The following is a 26,211-nucleotide window of genomic DNA, read 5'->3' as shown; positions in this document are numbered from 1 at the left end:
GGCCTAATCCGCCAATCTGAACACCTTGACACACAGACACAACACGAGCAGGTGCGAAGAACACGTGGCACAGGTGGGCAGATGACATCGACATTGTACAGGTGAGCTGTCATTTTATTTTTAATCAGATTTATGAAGATTTACCGTTTACCCATTTGCGTGTACTTTCCATATTTTCGTTGTTATTAAAGGCTCATCATTTAATGTAGATATTAATGTCTATTCTTATTTCGTTGGTATATAGTTGTGCTATCGATTATTTGCAGAGAGAGAGAGAGAGAGAGAGAGAGAGAGAGAGAGAGAGAGAGAGAGAGAGAGAGAGAGAGAGAGAGAGAGAGAGAGAGAGAGAGAGACGGAGAAAGAGAGAGATAGAGAGAGACAGAGAGACGGACAGAGAGACACACACACAGACAGACAGGAATACACACACAAAGCGAGACAGAGAAACGCACAGGGAGACGCATACACACACACACACAGAGAGAGAGAGAGAGAGAGAGAGAGAGAGAGAGAGAGAGAGAGAGAGAGAGAGAGAGAGAGAGAGAGGTGGAAAGATGGGCAAAGTTATGGTACAAGAGAATATGGGGTTAGGCAGAATGTAAAAAAGAGGTTTGATTATTTCAAAATATAAAAGTGTAAAGAAGGAAGACAAACTGCTTTTGGTAATAATAGAGTATTTTTAAATACTTATGTAACATACATAAATGCAATTGTAAAAAGGTTTTTATCTGACCAAATACAAAATTATTTGCAGCTATAAACGTTTTAACCCTGAAACTTACTGTTAAATTTGTTTGGATATTATGTTAACAATATTTTAATTTTAATAATATTTAACATAATCGCTTCAGCGGTTGAGATCGGCCAACATTCAAAAGATTATGTTAGTGATTCTCCTTAAAATCTTTTAAATACATTTTTATAATCAAACCGGTTAAACGCAAATAGTTTTATATTGTTACTAAATAATAAAGTTTCACATGTACACATGCACTCACGGGCGCCATATGAAAAGAACCCGTTATACTAAATATGTGTACATTTAATTTACAATACACATACATTAATTTACAATACACATACATTAATTTACAATACACATACATCATACACATACATCATTTTAATTACGTGTACAAGTTTGGTACATTTCCAAAAGTTTTCTATAGACTTTTTTGGCAATAATGTTTAATGTTTTATTCAAGTTGACTGTGAGTATATTTCTATTAATGGATTCAGGTGAGTTTGTGTTTATTTTAAAGAAGAAAACTATTCAGATATTCAGATATTCTGTTATATAGTATGAACGGCCTTTGTAGTTAAATTGCACTTCAAAATATATGGACTTCAGAAATGTAAATATGGTCAAATATTTTTGTTGACAACTTTTTAAACAGAAATAATTGTGTTCGAAATACACGGAATGTTGCTTTTCGCAATATTCATATAAGATAGTTTAATTAATTTTAAAAACTGTAAAGGTTTTATCCGATTAAATGATACTGTAAAACATCCGGAAACAATGTTCGTTTGTTATATTACTAATACTATAATTAAACAATATGTATTGACTTAGATTTAGCAGATGATAATTGTTAAAAGAGGAGTCATCTTTAAAACACATTTTATAGATATATCAACATGAAGAATAGTTTAAATTTATTTTTAAATAACATATTAGTTTTACATATTTAACATATTTATTTATAACTTTAATTTTTTTTTTAATAAACATATCTCTTAAAGCTGTCTAACATAATATACGTAACAATTATTTTTCAGTAATTAATTTAATAAATATACATATACAGTGACCATAATTAAATGTACAAATGTATATAGTTATTTTCCATTAATTGTTGTGGGGTTTTTTTAATGGTGAATGTATTGTTATACTATATTACAATTAATGATTGCTTTACTTTGTATTTTATGTGTTCTAGAATATAGGGCGAGGGCTTCTTTAGATGATTAGCAGTTATACCCGGTGACACGACAAACGGCAAATATAAATTTAATCCACATACTGTAAATCATGTAATTAATACGTCATGATATTATTGCGTCCGTACATGAGTGAACAAAAATGCGTATTTTTATTAATGCGTCGGGCAAAAGTCCACATCACATAAAAACCACAGTTGTTGTATTGTTTGGGCTTCATCTTTCATGTTAAAAGAAGTCAGTAGTTGTTTTCACAGCTAGTACATAACCTGAAGCTAATCGCATGGTGGGTCGACCAGAAAGCCCTAATTACTTATAGTAGTGTAATTAGTATAACTACACCTTATTGCTAAGGGTATGCCTCGCACTTTTGTGTGGTGATTGCTTCTAATTAATCCGCCAGTAGGAATAAAAGGTAAACGGGTCGCTATTACAGGGCACAATATTTCACGCGAACGCAGACGTATATTATTCTAACAAATGTTTTAGACTGATTTTATACACTTGATGCGCAGTATTTAATATTCGACGTATTCATTTCATGTTTTGTGTGCCGTGCCATGTGTCGCCGGGTACAGATCAAATTACATTAATATATAATTAGTATATCATAAACTATTCCCAATATTTACACCAACACTGTATACATGTATATAATTTTGGGTAATATTTTTATAATAAAATAGATGAACTTGATAAATGTTTTGAGAAGTATTTACGAATCTTTTAATGTTGTTAAAAATAACATGAAATATATATCTGGTACAAGTGTGCCAATGTGTAAATTTAAGTGTAATTGAATGATTTCGATTACACTGGCAAAAAAACAAAACTTGATAGAACGTTTGAAAACATCGATATGTGATATATTTATTAAACTAAATAAACGTACATGGTTATATATATATATATATATATATATATATATATATACGTTGTGTGGTGTGTGTGTGTGTGTGTGTGTGTGCGCGCGCGCGTGTGTATGTGTGTGTGTGTGTGTGTCTGTGTGTGTGTATACATGTAAGTTTAATGTGGTACTTTCCTTTTACATACAGTAATTTAAAAAAATTAAAAAGTGTCTTATAAGTAAGTATTGTTTTTAATGCATCTCTTCATTTCACATTTTTAACCTTATTTAAAACAAAATTTATTTTCGAAAAAAAAACTTGGGATCGTCTTAGATGATAGCATCTCTTTATTTCACATTATCATATTATAAAAATGTAAAAAAAAGAAAGTATTTTCGATAAAAACAACAACAACAACAATGAACACTTTGAAAATATAATGCATTTATTAAAGTAATTGGTTACTGTAAATGCTTATTTTATGTTTCATTCGACTATTGACGAGAAATGAAATTAATCATTTTATATAATTTGGTTAATAAGACTTATGATCATTCCAGATGCAGTGGACGTGGGTTGACCGGTGATTTGTGGGATTTATTAGATATTCGAAAATGTATTTGTCTATTAAAACTTCATATTTGTCTATTAAAACTTCATATATTTTGTTAAAGCATGTTAATATTAAAATATATGTAGAATTTATTTTACCTCAACGAAAAAAAAGGTTTGGATTCGTTACAGTATGACGGAGGACGATATTCCTATTGTCTTCATAATAATTAATTCACATTTTTAATGAAAGAAATGAAGAAACAAATACAAAACACCAACATCATACAAACAAACCAAAATAAATAAATTTAATAAGTTGTATTATATTACCCTATGCATTTTATTTTCTTCAATTAATATAAAATATATAAATTAATAACAATAATAATAATAATAATAATAAAATTAATAATAACAACAACATTAATAATGATAATAATCAAATTATTATTATTATTATTATTATTATTATCATCATCATCATCATAATAATAATCACCAGCTACGTTACTATAATTATCATCATCATCATCATCATATATTTATGATAATTTCGAAATTCGAAACACATAAACAAAAAATTATAATAATGCATTAAGCCAAGTCACAGCATTAAAGTGTTTATAATATAAAAACAAAAAAACTAAATATGTTAGATATAATTTTAATTCATTTGCCGTAACACGATACCTACACATCATACCAGAGACATAAATTAAAAACAGACAGGTTTTTTTTTATCCTGTTTTGCGAAAATAAAATCGGTTGCTATTAAACTAAATTTAAAGATATAATGTCAATCTAGTCATTAATAATGATTTATATTGCCAATATCATACACTATGCATCATATGTTTATTGTAAAAAAATTCATATACAATTTTCTTACGTTAATCCTTTTGGAATATATGTTATAATGTATGCAGATTAAAACAACCATAAATACAGTAATGTGTTAATGTCTTATTGTTATTTGCTTGGGAATTTTAATTATATTTACATTTTACGAAATTACTTTTTAGTTAAACAATATACTATGAACATAGAAATGAGCAGATATTAAAGTAATACATTTGTTTAAAATATTTGTTTACTATATTTATACAACAATAATAACAACAGCAACAATAAAACCAAATAGTGTAATAATAATAATAATAATGTTTGCAAAACAAACATTTTTCTATTTATTTATTTATTTATTTATTTAATCAATTTACTTAATATTATTAAATTTTTTTAAAGTTCTTTGATGCTCATGACATAGCCCGGAGATCTTACTAAAATAAATGTTATTACAGTAGTTTAAATGTCATTTACAGAGCAAAATAAACGTCTGGTAACAACTGAAGGTGAACATGTGCTGCGATATTTTGATTTTAATATTTTTTATTCAGTATTAATAGTGTGTGTGTGTGTGTGTGTGTGTGTGTATTGTGTTTGTGTGTGTGTGTCTGTGTATGTGTGTATGTGTGTCTGTGTATGTGTGTGTTGTGTGTCTGGGTATGTGTATGTGTCTGTGTGTGTTGTGTGTCTGGGTATGTGTATGTGTGTGTTGTGTATGTGTGTGTATGTATGTGTGTGTGTGTCTGTGTATGTGTATGTGTGTGTGTATGTGTGTCTGGGTATGTGTATGTGTGTGTTGTGTGTATGTATGTGTGTGTATGTGTGTGTGTGTGAATGTATGTGTATGTGTGTATGTGTATGTGTGTATATGTGTATGTATGTGTATGTGTTGCGTGTTTTGTGTGTGTTGTGTGCGTGTGTGTGTTGTGTGTGCTTATGCGTGTGTGTCTGTCTGTGTGTGTGTGTCTGTGTATGCGTGTATGTGTGTGTGCTAATTAATATACATGTACATGGTTAAATTCGGTTAACTAACACAGTTTACAAATTAGCATGTTTAGTTTAATAACAATATGAATAATCTATATATAAATATTTATTTTGTGGCGAAGATGGGAATTTACTAATTGCTTGAAATGGGTTGTTTGCTAGCTAATATACACACGTTTCTCATGTAGCGTCTCAGGTAATTAAAGCTGCAGCGTCTGGAATATTTTTATTATTTAAGCATTTAGAATAGATGATCCAGCTCTGTTTGGTACATAAAAGGCCCACCACATCGCTATAGTTTCGCAATGCTCGCTTATCTACATTATCTAGGTCAACTGCAAACCCAATGGTCAGCTTGTTTTTCTTCAATTAGCGGGACGCCAGTAGAACTGGGAATTTACGCGATTTGCGCAGGCGCTGAGCTTCTCACGTGATTTTGAACAAATTTAACTGTCTTGATTGAGGGGTCGTCTCATACCTCCAAAATATATTTATATCCATAGAGGTATGGTACAATACCTTTCCAGGGATCGGTGGGGGATTTGCCTTGAAATTTTGACAGTGATCAGCGGTTGGCATACGCGTTACATGTAAGGGGGTGTTACTAATTACGTAACACTCTAGGGGTAGAGGAAGAGGGTACTGTGTTCGATTTACGTAACATTTTTCAAGACTATATGTTATTTTTATTAATGACTTAGTCCTAAAAAGAAGTTTTTTGGAAATGCGCGGTCAGTCTAGGATCGATCCCCATCGGCGGGTATATAAAAGACCATGGTATGTGATACCCTGTCTGTGGGATGGTACATATAAACGATCCCTTGCTAAAAACAAAATGTAGCGGGTTTCCAAGGCGCGTGTGCAGGGATTTCAACGGGGTTGGGGTTATAGACTGTTAAGCGAAGTTTGTATGGGGCCATGGTCCCCCAGAAAATACATTTAATTTTTTTTTAAACTTGGGCAAGTAAGGGTTTTGATCTCCAATACCCTTCCCCTGCACATGCACCCGATTCCTCTCTAAGATTATATGTCAAAATTACCAAATGTTAGACATCCAACAGCAGATGGAAGGAAGGATAGGATATGTTTTATTTAACGACGCACTCAACACATTTTATTTACGGTTGTATGGCGTCGGATGATTATTAAATCAATATGCTCTAACTTTGATGTCGTTAAACAACCACCCGCCCCCCACTAACTTTACCCTTTCCAAACGAAAGAATATTTATTTGAATTTGTCGATTTTAACACGTAAAATTAAGAAGTGAAAACGTTCATTGTCTACTTTAGTATATTTTATTTTAAAAGTATATACATGATCAATGTGTTATACAAACTAAACTTTGAAAGTTCTACTAACACTTTATAAAATATTAATTCTGAAATAGGATAGTACGATTGTCGATAATACATTGTCAAGATCAAACCGGTTTTAACGAAAGACTCTAGTACCGTATCCTCAACCGAACGTTCTTCGTACAGCGCAAGATTTCTCTTTTAATTTTTTTAGACGAACCCTACAATTTTAAATCGGCAAACGCACGTGTTAACTGAAACTGACAACAGGCTGTCGTTTGTGCTTTGCCGAGCTATGGCGGCACAGGCGACGAATCGAGTGTATACTTTTGACGATCTCCGTTCATAGCGAACACATACGAGTTTTTTTAAAAGTGCATTTGAGCTTGTATTTCATATTTGTACATGATATTATAATATGGTAACCAGAGAATGTAACTTTAATAATTTGACCAAGCGATGATTGTTTCTCTAAATGTTGTATTATCTTATGTTACATATACATGTATATGTATCACTTATACGAAAGCCTGTATTATACCACTGTGATACAAATTCCTTCCTCCAGTCCGAGGAAAGTCATTATTAATTATCATAAAATAGAATGGCAATATCCGGGTCTAACAATGTCTCTATATAAATAATATATTAATGGTATTAACAGTCGACATAAATGCTCATTAATATGGGGGGGGGGGGGGGGGGGGGGGGGGGGGGGGGCTAAGAGGATATGAATGTTACAACTTTAATTTAAAACAGTTTTTAGTATGATGCCAGATCTCATTATCCATCCATACTCATTATGTCTCTGTTATTTTTTTATGTTGTTATTATTATTATTATTATTATTATCATTTCTTTGTACAAACGATAATAAGAACACGTGCAAATAAACGTTTCCACATCTAATTTGAACTATAAATATATACATGTATTTATAAACTAAACTTTAAAAGATTTTGATATATATAAGGAATGAATAACTGAATGAATGAAAATATTAATGAACGAATGAATGTTTAACGACACCTCAGCACGATTAATACATCGGCTACTGGGTGTCAAACTAAGATAAATGCAAAAATTAAGTGAAGATCATCTTGAATGCATAAGGTAGTTACTATTCATTTAAGATGATCTTAGCGCTAAGATCGTTTAGTGGAACGGGGTCCAGATCCTTAAGGGGAACATGATGTTATTGAGGCTGGAGTGCAGGTGGTGGCACAAGCGAAAGATTTATCTTTGGACTGTTTCAAATGCGATTTTTTTTTCCATCCGGAAAACATAATATTGTTTTGGATAAACAAAATTCTGTTTTAAAGATTTATATATATATATATATTTAGCAGGACAAAACAAACCACACCTATATTTTGTGGTCCTCATAATTATGGGGGTTATAAGTCCAACCGCACCGTTCCTCCTGGTCTGCTATACGGTCACTTTCAACGATTATATCTGCGTTTTCTGATCACCTGATAAAGTATGAATTGATGGAGTTTGACACCTTAATTCTATCAAGACCCCAGAATTGATAATATTAAGAAAGCACAATTGTTACCCAATCAGTGTGTGATGCCCCAACTGTCATAGATACGTCAAACCGGAGAATAAAAACCGTCACACACTTGTCACTAATTAGAACTATCTGGAAGATAGCATGCGTCTCGCCTTCCGGTGAACGCGGAATGCTGAATCGAAGTAAACTGTAAACGAAGTAAAGTGTTATGGGCTCGGATTTAAAGGCTGCCATTAGACAAACTGCTGATAGCTAAACCGGCCCTGCCTTAATTTGCATGTTAATAATTGGCCATCATACTAGAACGCGACTCCTGAAACTTGTTTTATTAAAAAAAAAACCCATGAAACTGTTCACGTCTGTTTATTTTGAATGGGTCCTAAAACACTTGTTGAAGTTTGTAGTTTCCCTTCCTTCTGGTAGTAGTAGCCTCAACAAATCTCCATCGTTGTACGCCAAATGGCCTTGTCATCCAATTTACCAAATACGAGGCGTTAATGCTATTAGTATATTATAAAGAGCTTAGACACTGATATTTCAAGGTGTACTGATGTGAAGAAATAAGGAAACACATAATAACAGTAATTATTATATAACATTTAGTGAAATATCTTAAAATATCAGTGGAATAAAAGTGTTATCAATCACTCAGTGACAATAACACATTCTAGAGTGAAAATTTCACTTTTTCACTCTAAAATGTTTTATTATCACTGTAGAAAGAGTTATCTTCACTGTACGAAAGCCGGAATTATTTTTCTGCTGGCATTTTAAAAATAAAGGTAAATTGCCAAAAGTTATATAATAAATAGAAAATTTCATGTTTTTGTCAAATATGATTTATATATATCTCATCGAGTGAAGTTTGCAATCATATCACACTCGTCGCGCAAGCGCGTCTCGTGAGATATGATTGCAAACTTCACTCGATGAGATATAAATCATATTTTACAAAAACCATGAAATATCATCTGTATATTGACTGCAACCAAAACCCTCATCCATAGCATCAGGAAATTAACCGTGTTACTAGCAGTCTATCCCACGTTACATCTCTTATTGTATTTATTTTATACAGGTATAACTAATAACTACTTTAGTAGTGAATTAAACTTGGTCTCAAATACTATTTTTCCCTTATTTTCCCCCCGATCAGTATGTTTTGAATGAAAAAAGTGTAAAACGTGTTTATGGTTTTCCAATAAGATTCCTGTTCTACATCGTGTTATAAGCTTGTGATATTTACAGTTAATTAATATAATTGTTTCATAGACCATTCAAAATAATTTTATATACATGTATATATATATATAAAAAAAAAAAAAAAAACCTAATGTAAATAAATAAATAAATAATGTAAAAAATTAAATATATAATGTAAATAAATAAATAATGTAAAAAAAATAAATATATAATGTAAATAAATAAATAATGTAAAAAAATAAATATATAATGTAAATAAATTATAGTGGGCGAGAACCTTGCATATATGTTTGTCATCAACACCGATTTTAACAAACAAAGTAAATCATTAATACCAATCCTAATAATTTCAATCAACAGTCCTAATTTTATCACAATTATATTCCAGATCTATGCCGCCCCATTTGGAATGGGGACGGGACGTAGCCCTGTGGTAAAGCGCTCGCCTGATGCGCGGTCGGTGGGGCCCATCGAGCTATTGTTCGTTCTAGTCAGTACACCACGACTGGTATATCAAAGGCTGTGGTATGTGTCATCCTGTCTGTGGGATGGTGCATATAAAATATCCCTTGCTACTAATGGAAAAATGTAGCGGGTTTCCTCTCTAAGACTATATGTCAAAATTACATTCTGTCCCGGGACAAGCCCCTGGCTATCCAGAGACAGGCCCCGGGACGGACATGCTCGAAACTCTAGTGGTATATGAGCATGTAAAAATTATTCGCACTCGCACTCAAAATTACCAATGTTTGACATCCAATAGCCGATGATTAATAAATCAATGCGCTCTAGTGGTGCCGTTAAACAAAACAAACATTAAACATGTGGAATGGGTTCGGTGGCATGGACTGGATTGAGCTAAGTGGTGTGGTATTAGGTTAGTTGGGGTGGGTGGGGAAAATCTGATTCACCCACCGACTCTCCATCCATCTGATCATTTCTGGCCCGCCCTAATCTCCGCCACGGATAAAACATAATGGCTCTATGATACGCGGCCATTGCCATTCAGGAGTACAATCTTACGTTCATGCCATTCTTACTTTTATCAAAACAAACACACGTATTTGACAAGCCTGCCGGACAATCATACCCGAACCGACCCAAATACAATAATTATCCGCCATTATTGACGTGGTGTTTTAACTTAATGAACCGCAATCGACCAGGATAAAGATAAGCGCTCACCCGCCCCGTAAATCATGGAAATGTTTTCAAATTGTCCAGTTCAGACAACGGGGTTCTAGTGGGGGAGCTGTCACACTTTCCTTTCATTTCTTTGACTTAATGATAACATTTTACTCCGACCAACTGATAAAGTGTCCGCCATACACCTTTTAAGGTACACATTATACCAAACCGTGACCCGTTATTAAACGGAAACACGACGACATGTGTATGGTTTGTGGTGGCCTCACTGCATGGAATACATCAGAAATTATTTCTCAGGCGTCCATTTTGCAAAATGGACGCCATTTTCTTAAAAGTCTGATGATGTTGCTTTTAAAGGTTCCAGTTAGAGGCTATTTTCCGACAGAGGGCGCGTGTGTCTAGTGGTCTTAAAGGGGGGTTCGTGCGCTAGTATTGGACAACGAGTTGAAAGGAAGGCTGACACGAGTTGACATAACTCTCTCGTATTAATGACGCCAGATAAGAGGTTCGCTGGAGAGCGCTATTCTTCGGCCTGGCAAAGACAGCTTTATCTTACGGTCTCGACCCCAGTTCGTTTTGTTCACGAGTTCAGAATTTAAAACAAAAATATTAAACCGGATTATTACTGCGCAACATTTGTAATGAAAAGTGACTTCAAGCCCATATCAGCGTCGGCTTCTTTCATCTTCAAGGTAAGTGTCGAAATCAGCTGTTGTAAAATGCTGCAGCTCTACCTACCGCCTAACCACTTGAGAGATAATCCAACGAATCAACAACATATTATCCATACTGAGGGCTGGATATACGTGTACTTGTATAAAATATTCATAATATTTTTTTGTTAGACTTCAGGTTTCCTTTGATCATTGAATATTTACAGAACTATGCGTTAAGTCAATTTTTACAGGTAAAACAAACATTGCTTGAATATTATATTAATAAACTCGAACAAATATGCAAACGTTCATATACGAAAACCCTTTTATGTGACGTCCTCATTACCAACCTAGGTAGCATAGTGGTCAGGTCATCGGCCATACGGCTGGCATGTGCTGGGTTTACATTCCGGTAGCGGATCCAAACAGTTAATTTTAACGCCTGATCGGATATTATGCCATGATGTGTGTGTGTGTGGTTATACTGTGGTAAGCGTTGTTTTTGGGTGTCGGGTAAGGCGCTCCCCGCCCGCAAAATATATTTTTTTAAAAAGAAGAAAATTCTCCCCGACCACCACACACCCTCCTCTGTACCCGCGTTTGAAATTCTTCATATTAATTATTATAGTTGATTCCAACTTAACTCATTCATGTGCCCGTATCCGCTTACGTTTCCGACACCCCCAGTTGCTGTTGCTCTGCACAGACAGAAATAGTAGTCCAAGTAGGAATCTAAAAAGCCATCGATTAAACAGTTTGCTAAGATGTCGTTAAGCAAACAATATGTTTCGTTCCCAACACTCTAATTCAAGTGGCTCGTGATAAAGCAAAGTCTCTTTTGTTTGACACCGCTATCAGATCACATTGATTTATTCATCATTGGATGTCAAACATTTGGTAAGTCTGACATATAGTCGCGGAGGAAATCCGCTATATTTTTTTTATTAGTATCAAGTCTTCTCTTATATGCACTTTCCCATAGACAGGACAGCACATACTACGTCCTTTGATATGCCAGTCGTGTGGCACTGGTTGGGACGGGGGAAAAACCCCAGCAATCAGAAATGAACCATATGGTTGACACTGATTAAAAATTGTGCTGAGGCGCCATGAAACACATTTTTCGTTTAGTTCCTTTCCCAGAATTCTCATGTTGATACCGAATAATATTAGTAAATGTGAGGCCGCGTCTAACCTTTGTTTGCAGGCAATGGGGTAGAATAAATATTGTGGGAGAAATAGGGTGAAGCCTCCCCTTATATTTCAGGGATTCTACAACCACCTCAACCCCGACAACTATTATTAGTAGTAGTACCTCTACTATTACCACCACTACTACTACTCCTTCTCCTGCTACTACTACTACTACTATTACCACCACTACTACTACTCCTTCTCCTGCTACTACTACTTCTACTATTACCACCACTACTACTACTCCTTCTCCTGCTACTACTACTACTATTACTACTACTACTACTACTATTTTTCCTACTACTACTACTACTATTTTTCCTACTACTACTATGTTTACTACTACTACTACTACTAGTAGTACTACTACTACTACTACTACTAACATTACTGCCATTACCAGTATTACTACTACTAGCTACTACTGCTGCTGCTGCTACTACTACTACTATTACTACTATTATTATTATTACTACTACTACTACCACCACTCAATTAAAAAACCCAAATGTCATTACTACTATTACTACTACTATTACTACTACTTACTACTACTACTAATACTACTAGTACTAGTACTACTACTACTACTCCTACTTCCAGTATTACTAGTAATACAACAACTACTACAACGATTTAAAAAATAATAAGCCATTGTCGGTGACATCTTTCGATTGTAAACTGAAAAGTTGAAACTGTGTTTATCATGTTTACTCTAAAATAAAAGACATGACTCCAGTCTCGAGTATGCCCGAGCTGTAGGGCGTCAACTGGTGACACCAGATAACACTACCTAGACGACTGACAGGTGTTAATCGTGACAGGTAAAACCAAGATTTCTCTCGTCGCGAACCCAGACTGTTTGACAAAGATTCTTGAAATTCGTGATTAGCTCAGATTTTAAAGTCGCAGACCCTAGTTTCAACCCGTAAAAATGGACACTAAGTTTAGTTAATCTTCAAACTTGTAACACATATTGATAAAGTTACAACAGAGTGAAACAAGAGTCAGTGACGTTGAAACGGTGAAATACCCTTTAAAATACACTTAGTCACTAAACTCGACTCCATAATTGTTACTTCACAGACGCACGTGCGTTTTTAAAAACATGTATTTTGTGATATTAAAAACACCAGGATGACCAAAAACACTTAAGATGTACGGAAATAAATAATCTAAACGATAAAATCAAAGTAAAGTATGATTTCAGTTATCAGAAACGGCTTTGATAGTGAAACATATGCCTTAGTGTTTAAAAACTAGGGTCTTTCACTTTAAATTCGGAACTCACACCCGACCTGTTTTTACATATCCACAAAACGCCCTGATTAAATATCGATATTTTGATACAAGGCAGTCAACTGGAAAACACAGTGAGGAAAATTACATAGAATTGTTTCAGTTATTAATTCAGGGTTAGGGTTAAAGTTAACGGGTTTTTTTTTTTTTGCTGTTGTTTAACGACACCACTAGAACACATTGATTTATTAAACTTTGGCTATTGGATGTCAGTTTTTTTGGGTTTTTTTGACTTGTAGTCTTCAGAGGAATCCCGCTATATTTCCCCTATTACTTTATCACCGACAGGACAGCGCATACCACAACGTTTGATATACTAGTGCTGTGGCACTGGTTGTATCCAAAGTAGGGAGGTCAGTTCGAAATGTAAATGATATTAAAACGTAACCAGATTATGGGGATGTTTGGGGGTTTTTTACTAAAAAATACAAAACCTTTGATGATTGTATTTGATATTATTACATAATTTAACTATTTGTAACAAATACAAATAGCTATTTTTTACAATTTACTAAAACTGCAAAAGAGAGCTGCAAGGGTGATATTAGATGTAGATCCTATTACTCCATCTGCCCCACTATTTAAACAGTTAAAATGGGTGATAATGGAAACACGAATCCACTATCACAAATGTTTACAAATTTATAAATGTCTATGCAATGCAGCCCCAAACTATCTTTCAAACTTATTAATATATGTTGGAGAAAACAATCCCTACAACCTTCGAAATTAATTCAAAAACCTAAAATGTCTTTATTTAAGCATGCTTTCAGTTACCTTGGAGCAGTACTTTGGAATCAATTACCTAAAGCTATCCGATCATCGCCAAATACTACTGTTTTTAAATATAGACTCAAGAAATATTTTCTAAAATAATATCATTTGTACATATTTTTATTGCCATATACGCTCGTATGCAATTTGTATTTGTTCATAATTCTGTATTGTTTGTACCTGAGGGACTCACGGAAGATTAGCTTTTGCTAACTGTGTTACCCTCACTAAATAAACAATTTATTATTATTATTATTATTATTATTATTTATTTTATCGTGATGTCAATACATGTGTTTAAATTATTTGTAATAAAATAAATTAGCATATCAGTTTATTATACATTGTACAATATAAATTAAAATGTTTGTCAGTGTTTGGGATATTAAATATTTTTCCAAAAATAAGAACAAAACTATTAAAATAATATTTAAATTATTCAATATACAGACATTTCTGATTTCTAGACCCATTCAAATAATAATTTGAAAAATAAAAGTAAATAAATAAAATAAAATAAAACATAAAAAAACCCAAAACAAATTTTAAAAAAACCCCAACAAAACAAACAACAACAACAACCAACCAACCAAACAAACATAACAACAACAACAACAAAACCCCACCTCAACATTAAATTAAAACATATATCCTATAGATCCTATAGAAATTGTTCTTTTGTTGGTAGTGGTGGTGAGAGGTTACTTTTTTTTATTGTTTTTTATTAATTCATTCGTTAATTAGTTAATTGTTATTTATTTATTATTTTTTATTTATTTATTTTATTTTATTATTTTTTTATTTTATTTTATTTATTTATTTATTTACATTTGTTTCCAAAAATATTCAAAAACAAATATACGAGGACTTGTGAGAACATTTAGGGAATTCTGAAACACACAGCCGCAGTGACGACTTCCGAACCGATCACATTATTGACCGATACGAAACACAAGCGCTACTACGGTTTTAATACAGTCGTGTGGTATCGCCATCAACACGGATAGAAAAGTAAAGTTTTATTTAACGACGCCACTAGAGCACATTGATTTTTTATCTTATCATCGGCTATTGGACGTCAAACATATGGTCATTCTGACACTGTTTTTTTTTAGACGAAACCCGCTGTCGCCACATAGGCTACTCTTTTACGACAGGCAGCAAGGGATCTTTTATTTGCGCTTCCCACAGGCAGGATAGCACAAACCATGGCCTTTGTTGAACCAGTTATGGATCACTGGTCGGTGCAAGTGGTTTACACCTACCCACTGAGCCTTGCGGAGCACTCACTCAGGGTTTGGAGTCGGTATCTGGATTAAAAATCCCATGCCTCGACTGGAATCCGAACCCAGTACCTGCCAGCCTGTAGACCGATGGCCTAACCACGACGCCACCGAGGCCGGTCAACACGGATAGCGTCCACTATTTTGATGAAGCATACATACATACACATCACTACGCACCCTTTTTAGTATATTGTAAAACTAAGAAACTCAGTAGCGGGACTTTCTCATTGCGTGGTAATTGAATTTCAAGTTCACGTTGTTTAACATTCAGAGAAAACTTATAGAGCACACCTGTCATGGGCGCAAGTTCTGACTACCGCCAGCTCTTGCCAATAGGACATGAATGCGTGGTAATGATGACTAACAATGTATTTTATGCGACCTAGACTAGAAACAAAAGCCGATGCGTCATGGGAAGAAACGTAAGCTAAATGATATATTATAAACAGTAAAAAGTTATAAATACTCGAGATTGCCGCTTTAATATAAATGACCGTTTAATGTGGTCTGCCTGTATTTGTAAACAGTAGTTATCTGACATCCAATATCACTCACCTGCTGTACGACCGGTCTCTTCCAGTTGTCTGGGTATAAGCCTATTCAATTTTCTATAAACTTATTAGGAAATTGCTCAAAGGTTTACATAAATTGTGTGTCCAAATAACATGTTCCGACAAACGAGGCAAGTTTATTGAACGGAATCGAGATATAGATGATGGTTTACGAATTTCTTCTGATAAAATGCGAGATCGGGAGAAAGGAAAGGAATGTTTGTTTAAAGACACTTCAACACATTTTAAACAGCGGCTATTCGGTGTTTTAACATAAAGCTGTTTCGACACTTGTCTTGCGTTAATGTGAGGCAATAAAATTTCCCGGTTGGGTAACAGCTTGCTAGATTCATCTCTTATATTTAACACATGGTCAGTTATAACAAAACGCAATTTCATCAACTTAATTTTTACCTGTCTCATACTTTATTTTTAAAGCATAGGTTGGGACATTTATGATGCCATGGACTGGCATCCATAAATCTCAACTGAAGATTCACAAACAACTGTGGTCATCGGCCATTCTAAGTGTAAACGGAACGCGCCGGAAGTGGTTAGGGGACGTAACTCTGCCTATTTTTTTCTTTCTCTCTTTTTAACAGAGGCTATAGCGAGCGACACTAACGTTTGTGGACAGTTTGGTTGGTTCCAAATGTGGTCCACTTTTACCACCCCACCCGACCACCACTTTTAAAATGATAGAAAGAAACACATTTTAAATGTAAATAAGAGCAATCACGATTAAAAAAACCCTCCATAGAAACATGTGCCTCACCCACCCACTCTCAGTTATTAATATTAAACATTATTACATTATTTCCCTCTCTCCATATCTGTGTGGTCCTTAACCATATATTCGATATCATATAACCGTAAATAAAAATATTTTTGTTTTGTTTTTTACCAAACGGACCTGATTGATAAAGTATTTCTGTCTCTGTTTACTATTTTGTTATTATTATTATTTTTATTTTACATTTTTGAATTTATTTTACTGAGAATTTAAACTGTGCTATTCGTTTACATCCACATATACATATATATCACTCGGTAGCGTCGAGCTTCTTTCAAATCAAATAGAGATACTACAGATTCGTTCAGTAATATTAACTTCGCTTTCAACAACTCGTCAAGAATCATGAAATGTTTTATATAATAATGTTAGCAATCAATTTTCCCCCTTAATAATTAACGCGATATGTTATAGTCCCCGCTTTGACTTTTTTAAAAGTATGTTTACCATTTAAACATAATTTACATAATAATTGTTCTGAATCTAAGAGATCCACCTTGCTCGTTAGATTAAACAAAAATGGTATACAGTTTTCGTTGAACTTGGACTGAGTTATAAAATTGTATAGTTTTCATAATGAAACGTTAAATATTTGGACTATTCGTGTAACTATTAATATTCTGAATCGTATACAGGATGTTTTCTAGGAAGGACACCTACAGTAGTACACAAACACTTAAACGACAAAGACTACCACACTAAAATAAATGCATTGTAAAAGAGAAAAAAAAACCCCCCAGTAGGTGACCCCAAAAAGCCAACACGTGTACTATTCCAGTTGGAGAGATATTGGTGGATTTTTCAGCTATATCCCTTATATCACTTCATCCAGATTGCGTGATTGGCGTGTCAAATGTATAGCTCCCACTCCTGTTCGATTCAAATGTCACCGTATGATAAATAGACTGGTCTTTCTAACTGCCTGCTGGACGTAAATGCCAAAGATAAAACAGGTTCGAATGGTAGATTTGATTTGGATTGTGGTTTATTCAACTGAGGGCATTATGACATTGAACCGAACAACTGTGTCTATTATAATTACTAGTATGTACTATGGGTATCGGTTTTCACAACTACATAACTGTTATTGTTAATGCTGCTGCTGCTGCTGCTACTGCTGCTGCTGCTACTGTTATTTCTACTGGTACCGCGCGCTGCGTTTACTACTACTGCTGCTACAGCTATTGTTACTGCTTCTGCAACAACAGTGACGACGAAGACGACCGCAATGATCATAAACACGGCGACGACGAACACCACCAGTACCACCATGACGACTACAATCACTACTACCACGACTGCCATCACTACTACAACCACTACAACCACTATTACTATAACCAATACAACCACTCAGCTGAAGATTCACAAATGTGGACTTCTACCAAATAATATTAATGTGAGGCCGCCTCTAACCTTTATTCGCAGGTAGTGGGGTAGAAAAAATGTTATTTGAGAAATAGGGCAACGCCAACCCTTATATTTTAGGGCTTAGGTGGAGGGATAGAGAGGTTCCTTTCTTCCACTCTCTTTCTACCATATGCATTCATCATCATCTCTACAACAACAACAACAACAACTACTACAACTACTACTACTAAAACTATTACTACTACTACTACAACAACAACAACTACTACTACAACTACAACAACTACTACAACTACTACTACTACTACTACAACCACCACTACTACTACTATATCTACTACTACAACTACTACTATTACTACTACTACTATCTACTATATCTACTACAACTACTACTACAACAACTACTACTACTACTACAACTACTATTACTACTACAACTATATTACTACACCTACTACTACACCTACAACTACTACTACACCTACTACTACTACTACAACAACAACTACTACTACTACTACAACTACTACTATCTACTATATCTACTACTACTACAGCTACTACTACTACTACTACAACTACTACACCTACTACTACTACTACAACTACTACTACTACTGTAACTACTACTACAACAACTACTAATACAACAACTACTGCAACTACTACTACTACAACTACTACTACTACTACAACTACTACTACTACTACTACTACTACTACTATTACACCTACTACTACTACTACTACAACAACTACTACTGCTACTACTAACACTACAACTACTACTACTAACACTACAACAACTACTACTACTACTATTATTACTACTACTACTACATCTACATAGGCTACCACCACCAAAACTGTGAATACTGTTACTACTAGAAATACTACAACCATCACCACCACCATTACTACTAGAAATACTATAACCATCACCACCACTACATCACCATACCATCAGAACTGCTACTACTGATGCAAGGTCCTGCTATCACTACTACATGTACTACTCTACTCTTATTACTGTACCACTCATGGATTCTAGAAGGGTTGAAGAGTCGCCGGGGCATGCTTGAAATATCCTGAAAATATTTTACTATTACATGTACTATAAGATTTAAAGACGCTAAGTGACAGTATTCGAGCCTACTGCACCGATTCGCTTGACATCTGACAACCCACGACGTTAACCGCGCTTGACTAGCGGGTCTTCCACAAAAACGGAAGCCCATTTAAGGAAGGAAATGTTTTAGTTAACGACGCACTCAACACATTTTATTTACGGTTATATGGCGTCAGACATATGGTTAAGGACCACACAGATATTGCGAGAGGAAAGCCGCTGTCGCCACTTAATGGGCTACTCTTTTCGATTAGCAGCAAGGGATCTTTTATATGCACCATCCCACAGACAGGGTAGTACATACCACGGCCTTTGATATGCCAGTCGTGGTGCACTGGCTGGAACGAGAAATAGCCCAACTGGTCCACCGACGGGGATCGATCACAGACTGACTGCGCATCGAGCGAGCGCTTTACCACTGGGCTACATCCCGCCCCCATTTAACCACAGTTAACGGTGTGTGCTATGAAACACTCGGTTCGAAGCCCTACTATTTCTCTTGCATCCACCTCTGTTGCTACTGTTACACCTAACTACTAATTACTATGATTATCAATATGCTATTCCAGTGGCGGATCCAGAAAATCCATTTAGTGGGGTCCCAGTGACATGAGGTAGGATGCCAAGGGAACTTTGGGGGAGGTTTGGAGGGGGGTCGTAAAAAAAGAATGAAAATTAATATATAATAAAATTATAACTATCGCAAAATTTAGGGGGGGGGGACCCGGGACCCTGGGGTCCCCCTAGATCCGCCTCTGCTATTCAATTATACTACATGTACTACTACCACTACTACTGCTGTTTCGTCTTCTTCTTCTATCACCACCACTACTCCTACTACAACAACTACTACTACTACTACTACTACTGCTGCTACTGCTGCTGCTGCTGCTGCTGCTGCTGCTGCTAATGTTACTTTTGCTGCTGCTGCTTGTACTGCTAAAACAAACAAAAATAGACGCTTATATATTTTGTATGAACCTTTTATTTCATATAAGAAACCAAATGTTTAAAAATATACACAAAAGGCAGAAAGCAGTATTTTGTTATTTTCGTGGGACACTTTTGGATGAACTCTTCATCCAGGATCTTAAGGCTGAAGCTAAATTATGGGCCCAACAACCAAAGTAGAGGTTAGCTTTCGTATTACTTTTTGTTGAATGTAGTTTGAACTAATGTAGTTTGAAGTAGACACATTTCATTTTCTTTTGTCTTTAAAATGCCCCATCTTTCATAATGATGTAATGTTCTGTTTGAAATAGATGCCAAACACGTGGAAATGTATAACCGATTTAACTGCTAGTCGCAGACGTAACCGTACAAAGTTTTGTGAAATTGGCCCCTGAACTTTATAATACGTTTTGTTTTGTTTTACTATTTCTTAGCAATTTGATTTAATAGCTTATAATTTAATAACTGTGATGGTGAACCCACATTAATGCTACAATGGCCAATGCATGTGGTTTAAAAGTTCTAAAAATTTGTAGTCATTAAAGAAAACAGCGGATAAAACAGATCAGCATAATAAAACATACTTTAAAAATGATAATTATATTGGTAAAAGCATTCAAAATTTCCTTTGATCCAATTTTTCAAAATTTTATTTTTAGTTGAAAGACGAAATAGATTGTTACGGACCAGGCTACTAGAAACATTTGGATGAACAGTAATGCACGAATATACAATTGTTTATAATCTGAGCAAGAAAATGTATTATACTGTAATTTTAATAATTGAAAAAGATTCCACTATCAGAAAACATATTACAATAACTACACATTTCTGATAGTTCTTGTAAGGCTTCTAAATACTAAGTTAGTTTCGTAAAAAATATTGTAATTTAAATAAATGTTCTAGATACTGATATGAGTTCATATAATATTAGAGTGAATGTACAGTCAAACTCCTCCTCGGTATCATCACTGCATCATCATCATCATCATCATCACCATCGTCAGTATCAGCGTCCATATCAATGTTATTACCAAAACATGATATACATTAAAATAAAATCTCAAATTGGGAAAAAGTAAACAGTTCATTAGCTTGGTTACATTTTCTAACTGACGTTTCGGCAGCTTCCCAGTGTCTTCATCAGGGGAACGTACATGTAGTTATCTTAACCGTATATCTATTATCCATCTTCACACAGGAACAGCCGTTTAATATTATACACAATACATGGTGTATACCAGTAGTAGACGAGCATGGTTTTCCTGCGGTAGTTACACACTGTACGTAGTTATTAGTTATAAGATAGCGCGCTGTTTTTGTCGGTCACCGGCCCACGAACAAACACGCCATCATGGAGCGAGATCGTTTCTGATTGATGATCTATCGAACCACTGTACTGGCTCGCTCGCTGGAAAACAGTCAACACTATCTAGGGGTGGTCCGCTTCGTTTCAACGCCATAAAGAGATGTGTACATAAAAATAACAAGTTGCCTGTTACTAAGACGCAAACGAGGGCTTTAAACCTAATGCATTGGCTGTAGTGTTTGGATTGTACTTAATAATAATTTTTGTGTCTCGTTCTAGGCGATGAGCTGCTAATGGTACTAGACACGGCCCCAAGGACGGAGCTAAGCTATCGACCTCGATTTTAAGGAGTGAACGATGTGCACAGAGACGTTATTCAAATATGTTTTAAAGCACACTGCGTATTGTTATCAGTTCTTCTAAACATGTATTGAAAGAAAGAAGTAAAAAAAAAAAAACGAAAAAAAAACCCACAAAAAAATCTACAAATACAGTATCAACCATGAATTAATTTTTCGTATATATTTTCCTGACACGAAAGTTGATACGTTGTTGAATTCTTCATGTTGGAAAGTTAATTAATATTCATGTCGGTCACGCTGTGTGCTCGAAACATGCACGTTGAACACGTGACCCCGTCTTTGACCTCTCTGTCGGAAGATCGCAGTGCGCCGATTGATCCACGTCCGTTTCGGGAATCAGTTCTGAAAATAAACCATGAAGTGTCTTCGAAAGTGTCGGAGGAGAAGGAAAGCGACGAGTTCGAGGAACAGATGGACGAGGAAGACTTCAGCGACCACGATTCGCATTACTCCGAGGATCTGTCGGACGACTTCATGGAGTTACAGTACAAGCAGACGACACAGAGACAACCGGATATGGCGGAGCGGCTGCTGAAGTTTTCTGAAATGATTAACGCCGATATCAAGAAATTCTTCGGGAGAAAAAAAGGTGAAGAAGATTCTTGCGATATTTACGAAGACAAATGGCTGCCGACCAAATCGGGACGAGAACTATATTACGCCGACTTACTGAGGATAGCGCAGGGAGATGGCGATATTATAAAGGGAGGTAAGAAATGTGTTTCTCCAGTCTCAACTCATCAAGACGTGGACAATAGAAATACGTTCAGCGGTAATGGGACAAAAGTTTAGGTTTAGGACCTTTGGGTGATCTGTTTGAGTATGGCTTAAGACACTTCCTTTTGGACAAGAAAACAAGCGACAAGAGATTAAAACAGTTAAAAATCGATTTTAAGAAGCACGACGGAGTAACTCCAATGCATAATCGTGTGTTTCCGGAATCGTTTTGGATGGAACCAAAAACTGAACAGACAGACAAGCGAACAGACAGAACAGCTCCCGGAATCCTCAACTCGTCAAAACCACCTGATTTTAGTGACTTATTAAAGAGCTGGACAGGCGGTGAGCAAGCAACGTATAACAGTGAGTTGTGTTCGAACGATTCCAGCATCCCATCACCCGGCGCGGTAATACAAGCGTTATAGCAGTGTGAAATGTGTGTAGTCCGTAGTGTGAACACTGAACACGTATACATGTGGGCTGAAATAACAGTACTATGTTCGCTGCAGTGTCAAGGAACACCAAGAACTATTATAAATGTTTGGTGTTAACAGTTATTTAGCTAATAAATGACAATATCTATGGTGAGAGGTGAAATAATAGCTACCATATTCTCCTGTATTTTCGTTGATTGAATGATTCATTTATAGTTATTTTTATGCTTATATCCAATTAATGAGTTACATTCAGGCACGCTAACCTTGGCACCCACATCAGCTGTCTATCCAGGACAGTGGGTTAGTTGTTAGTGGTTCGGTAGCAGTGCACAGTTAATTCCCTTGTGCAAAGAGTTCGCTTGTTGGGTGTTGCACATTTCCATGTTTGAAGGCTAATTATTTGGAATAGGAAGTAAATTCTTAAGCTTAATGATAGCCAAGGAGTTATTTTTTAAAATGACAATTGGCTTGTCACCAGCGGTGCAAATGGTTTAGCTATAATGAATTTAATAGCTAAACCTTTATTCAAATGAGACTTTGGTTTGATGACCAAAGTTTCCATAAATATATGTGTGATATCCGTCAACCAAAAATACACCCAAAAGCATGCAGTTTGGACACATTATGATGGAAGTAACACAACATTTAACTAAAAATATTTTAAATAAGTCCTCTTTATAATTATGACCCTTTTTGTTATTTCCTTGAGACTAAAAATACCTGTGTCTGTCTTTATTTTTAAAACATAAGTGGGCATTTAGGATGCTATGAGCTGGTATGCATAAATCTCTGCTGAAGATTCACAAATAAATATGGTCTTCTACCTTAGGAGCCATTCAACTATTGTGTAACGCTCGAGGGGTGGGTGGGTGTAGGTCCAAACGTTATTTAGCACTACATGGGGTAGGTGGGTGTATTTAACAGAGTTATTTAACTCTTCATTTATTAAAATTTTTTATAAACTCTGTCACGGCTACAATGTTTAAATTAGGTAGTTATAGCTAGACGTATACACACAATAAGCATTATAAATCTAGTTGAAATGCGTATCTGCGCTTCCCCAAATAGCATAACAGTACATTAAAATTATATAATTAATTATAATCTTATAACGTTTTTGTGAATGGGAATGGGTGGATCTCCAAGCGTCACGTTACTACAGGGTGGTGTGTCTAATTTTGAAGAAAAAAAAGCGTTATATAATATTTAAACGGCCCCTTAGTGAGAGACAAATCTGTGTAGTGGCCTTACACGTACCTATTGACTCGTTAAGCTCGCTCTGGGAGGGAGCTAGTACTGGAAAGAGAACCCAGTACCTACCTATATATACAGACGCATGTGTAGGAATTGTAGCAGGGAGGGGTCTAAACTGGGATGATCGTAGTTTCTAGGGGGTCGAGTCATGCCCCCCCCCCCCCCCGGGAAATATAGTGAGAAAAAAGAACATTTGCTCGAGCAGGGAGGGGTTTTGATCTCCGAAACCCTTCCCTAAATATCATTACTTGAGTCTAAAAAAGAATAAGTGGAATGAATTAGAAACACAATTAGGTAGTGAGAGTCATTGTTTCTTAGTTTTTTGGTATGTTGTTTTTTTAAACTCTGTTTTTGGGGTGGGTTTTTTTTTACTACATTAACATTCACCCCTACGAGTCCATATAAAATATTATGTATGTACTTTTTCACCTACACATTATTATTATTTTTTTAAATCGACTTTTTTTCCTAGGTTGGGTCAGGTTCTCAAAAACGCACACATTTTTTTTGCTAGGTCTTATAGTACTATAAGGATGCACGTGGATATAATTTGTTTTAATTGATGAACAAGCACAATCGCCAATAACATCATTCTGTAAATCTGAATGATAAAATCGTATTCCATGATCAAAATTGTATCTCTGCACAAGGCAGAATCGAAAGGATGATACACAAAGTCGTGATTGCTTCCATGATCGACTATCAGGTGTTCGGCCTTAGGAGGACCGCCACTCTCCTAAACAACCCGTAACAGAATCTTCTGTCCCCACTGTACAGCATATAGGAGGACTGCCACTCTCAAGACTAGCTTAGAAAACCAAAATTTGCACAGGCCAGAGCCCGTTGGATGGCATGCACTCATGAATGAGATCGCTTATCGGTTACCATAAAGAAAAGCGATATATTGTTTGTTTTACGAACTTCTTCATTAGTATAAGTATACTTTTACAAATAATTTTTTTTATTTTGCCAAAAAAAACCCAACAACACCCCCCCCCCCCCCCCCCCCCAACATTTTGTAGGCATATATACATATTATAAATAAAATAATATAATGTGAACATTGCGGATTACAATGCGGGTTGTGGGTTGTAGCAACGGGTTACAACCGGTAAAAGTTAACAGTAAATGGGTAATACATGCATAGTAATACTATACAATATAATAACGTATGTTATGTATCAATGTTGTCTGTTCTATGCGTGGTAGCAGTGTTCAAATACTTACACAATTTAATGAGCTGTTTTGAGTTATCGCTGGACAGTAGTTGCGTTAATTTAAATGTTGATGGTTTATTATAATAATAAGGTTTCATATATTTATCTCTTATGTTACTGTAGAAAGAACACTCTAGAACAAAGTGATATTCGTCTTCTACTCCATTCATATTGCACAGACGACACATTCTATTATTCCTGTCAATATTGTGGTATCTGCCCGTTTCTATAAAGAGATTGTGGGAAGATAATCTATATTTACTCAAAATATGTTTGTATTTCATGGCACCCATCATATATATTTTTTTGTATAATTATCTCATACAGTACATAGCACATCATCAGGTGTAAAGGTTATGAAAAATATAATATACCACTAAAACAGCAATAGAAAAAAGGAATGATATATATATATATATATATATATATATATATATATATATATATATATATATATATATATATATATATATATGTGAACTATCTACAGATGTGCACACTTACATTTACCCGTTTAGGACCATGGCAAATTAGGTTAAAAACGACTATACTTCC

At 35.1% G+C, this 26,211-nt stretch overlaps 1 protein-coding gene across 1 annotated transcript; it reads left to right on the top strand.

Annotated features, from left to right (window-relative positions):
• On the top strand, positions 1–23,269 carry LOC121379937 (protein PERCC1-like). Its single transcript, XM_041508626.1, is given in 3 exon segments — positions 1–101; positions 21,946–22,803; positions 22,806–23,269. Coding segments are annotated over 2 exon segments (918 nt in total). The 5' UTR covers positions 1–101; positions 21,946–22,253; the 3' UTR covers positions 23,174–23,269.
• The last annotated feature ends 2,942 nt before the right edge of the window (positions 23,270–26,211 follow it).

Source organism: Gigantopelta aegis, chromosome 8 (genome assembly GCF_016097555.1).
Source record: "Gigantopelta aegis isolate Gae_Host chromosome 8, Gae_host_genome, whole genome shotgun sequence".
In the NCBI taxonomy this organism is placed as follows: domain Eukaryota; kingdom Metazoa; phylum Mollusca; class Gastropoda; order Neomphalida; family Peltospiridae; genus Gigantopelta; species Gigantopelta aegis.
Note: the sequence above shows the minus strand (reverse complement) of the source record. Positions and strands in the feature narration are given on the sequence as shown.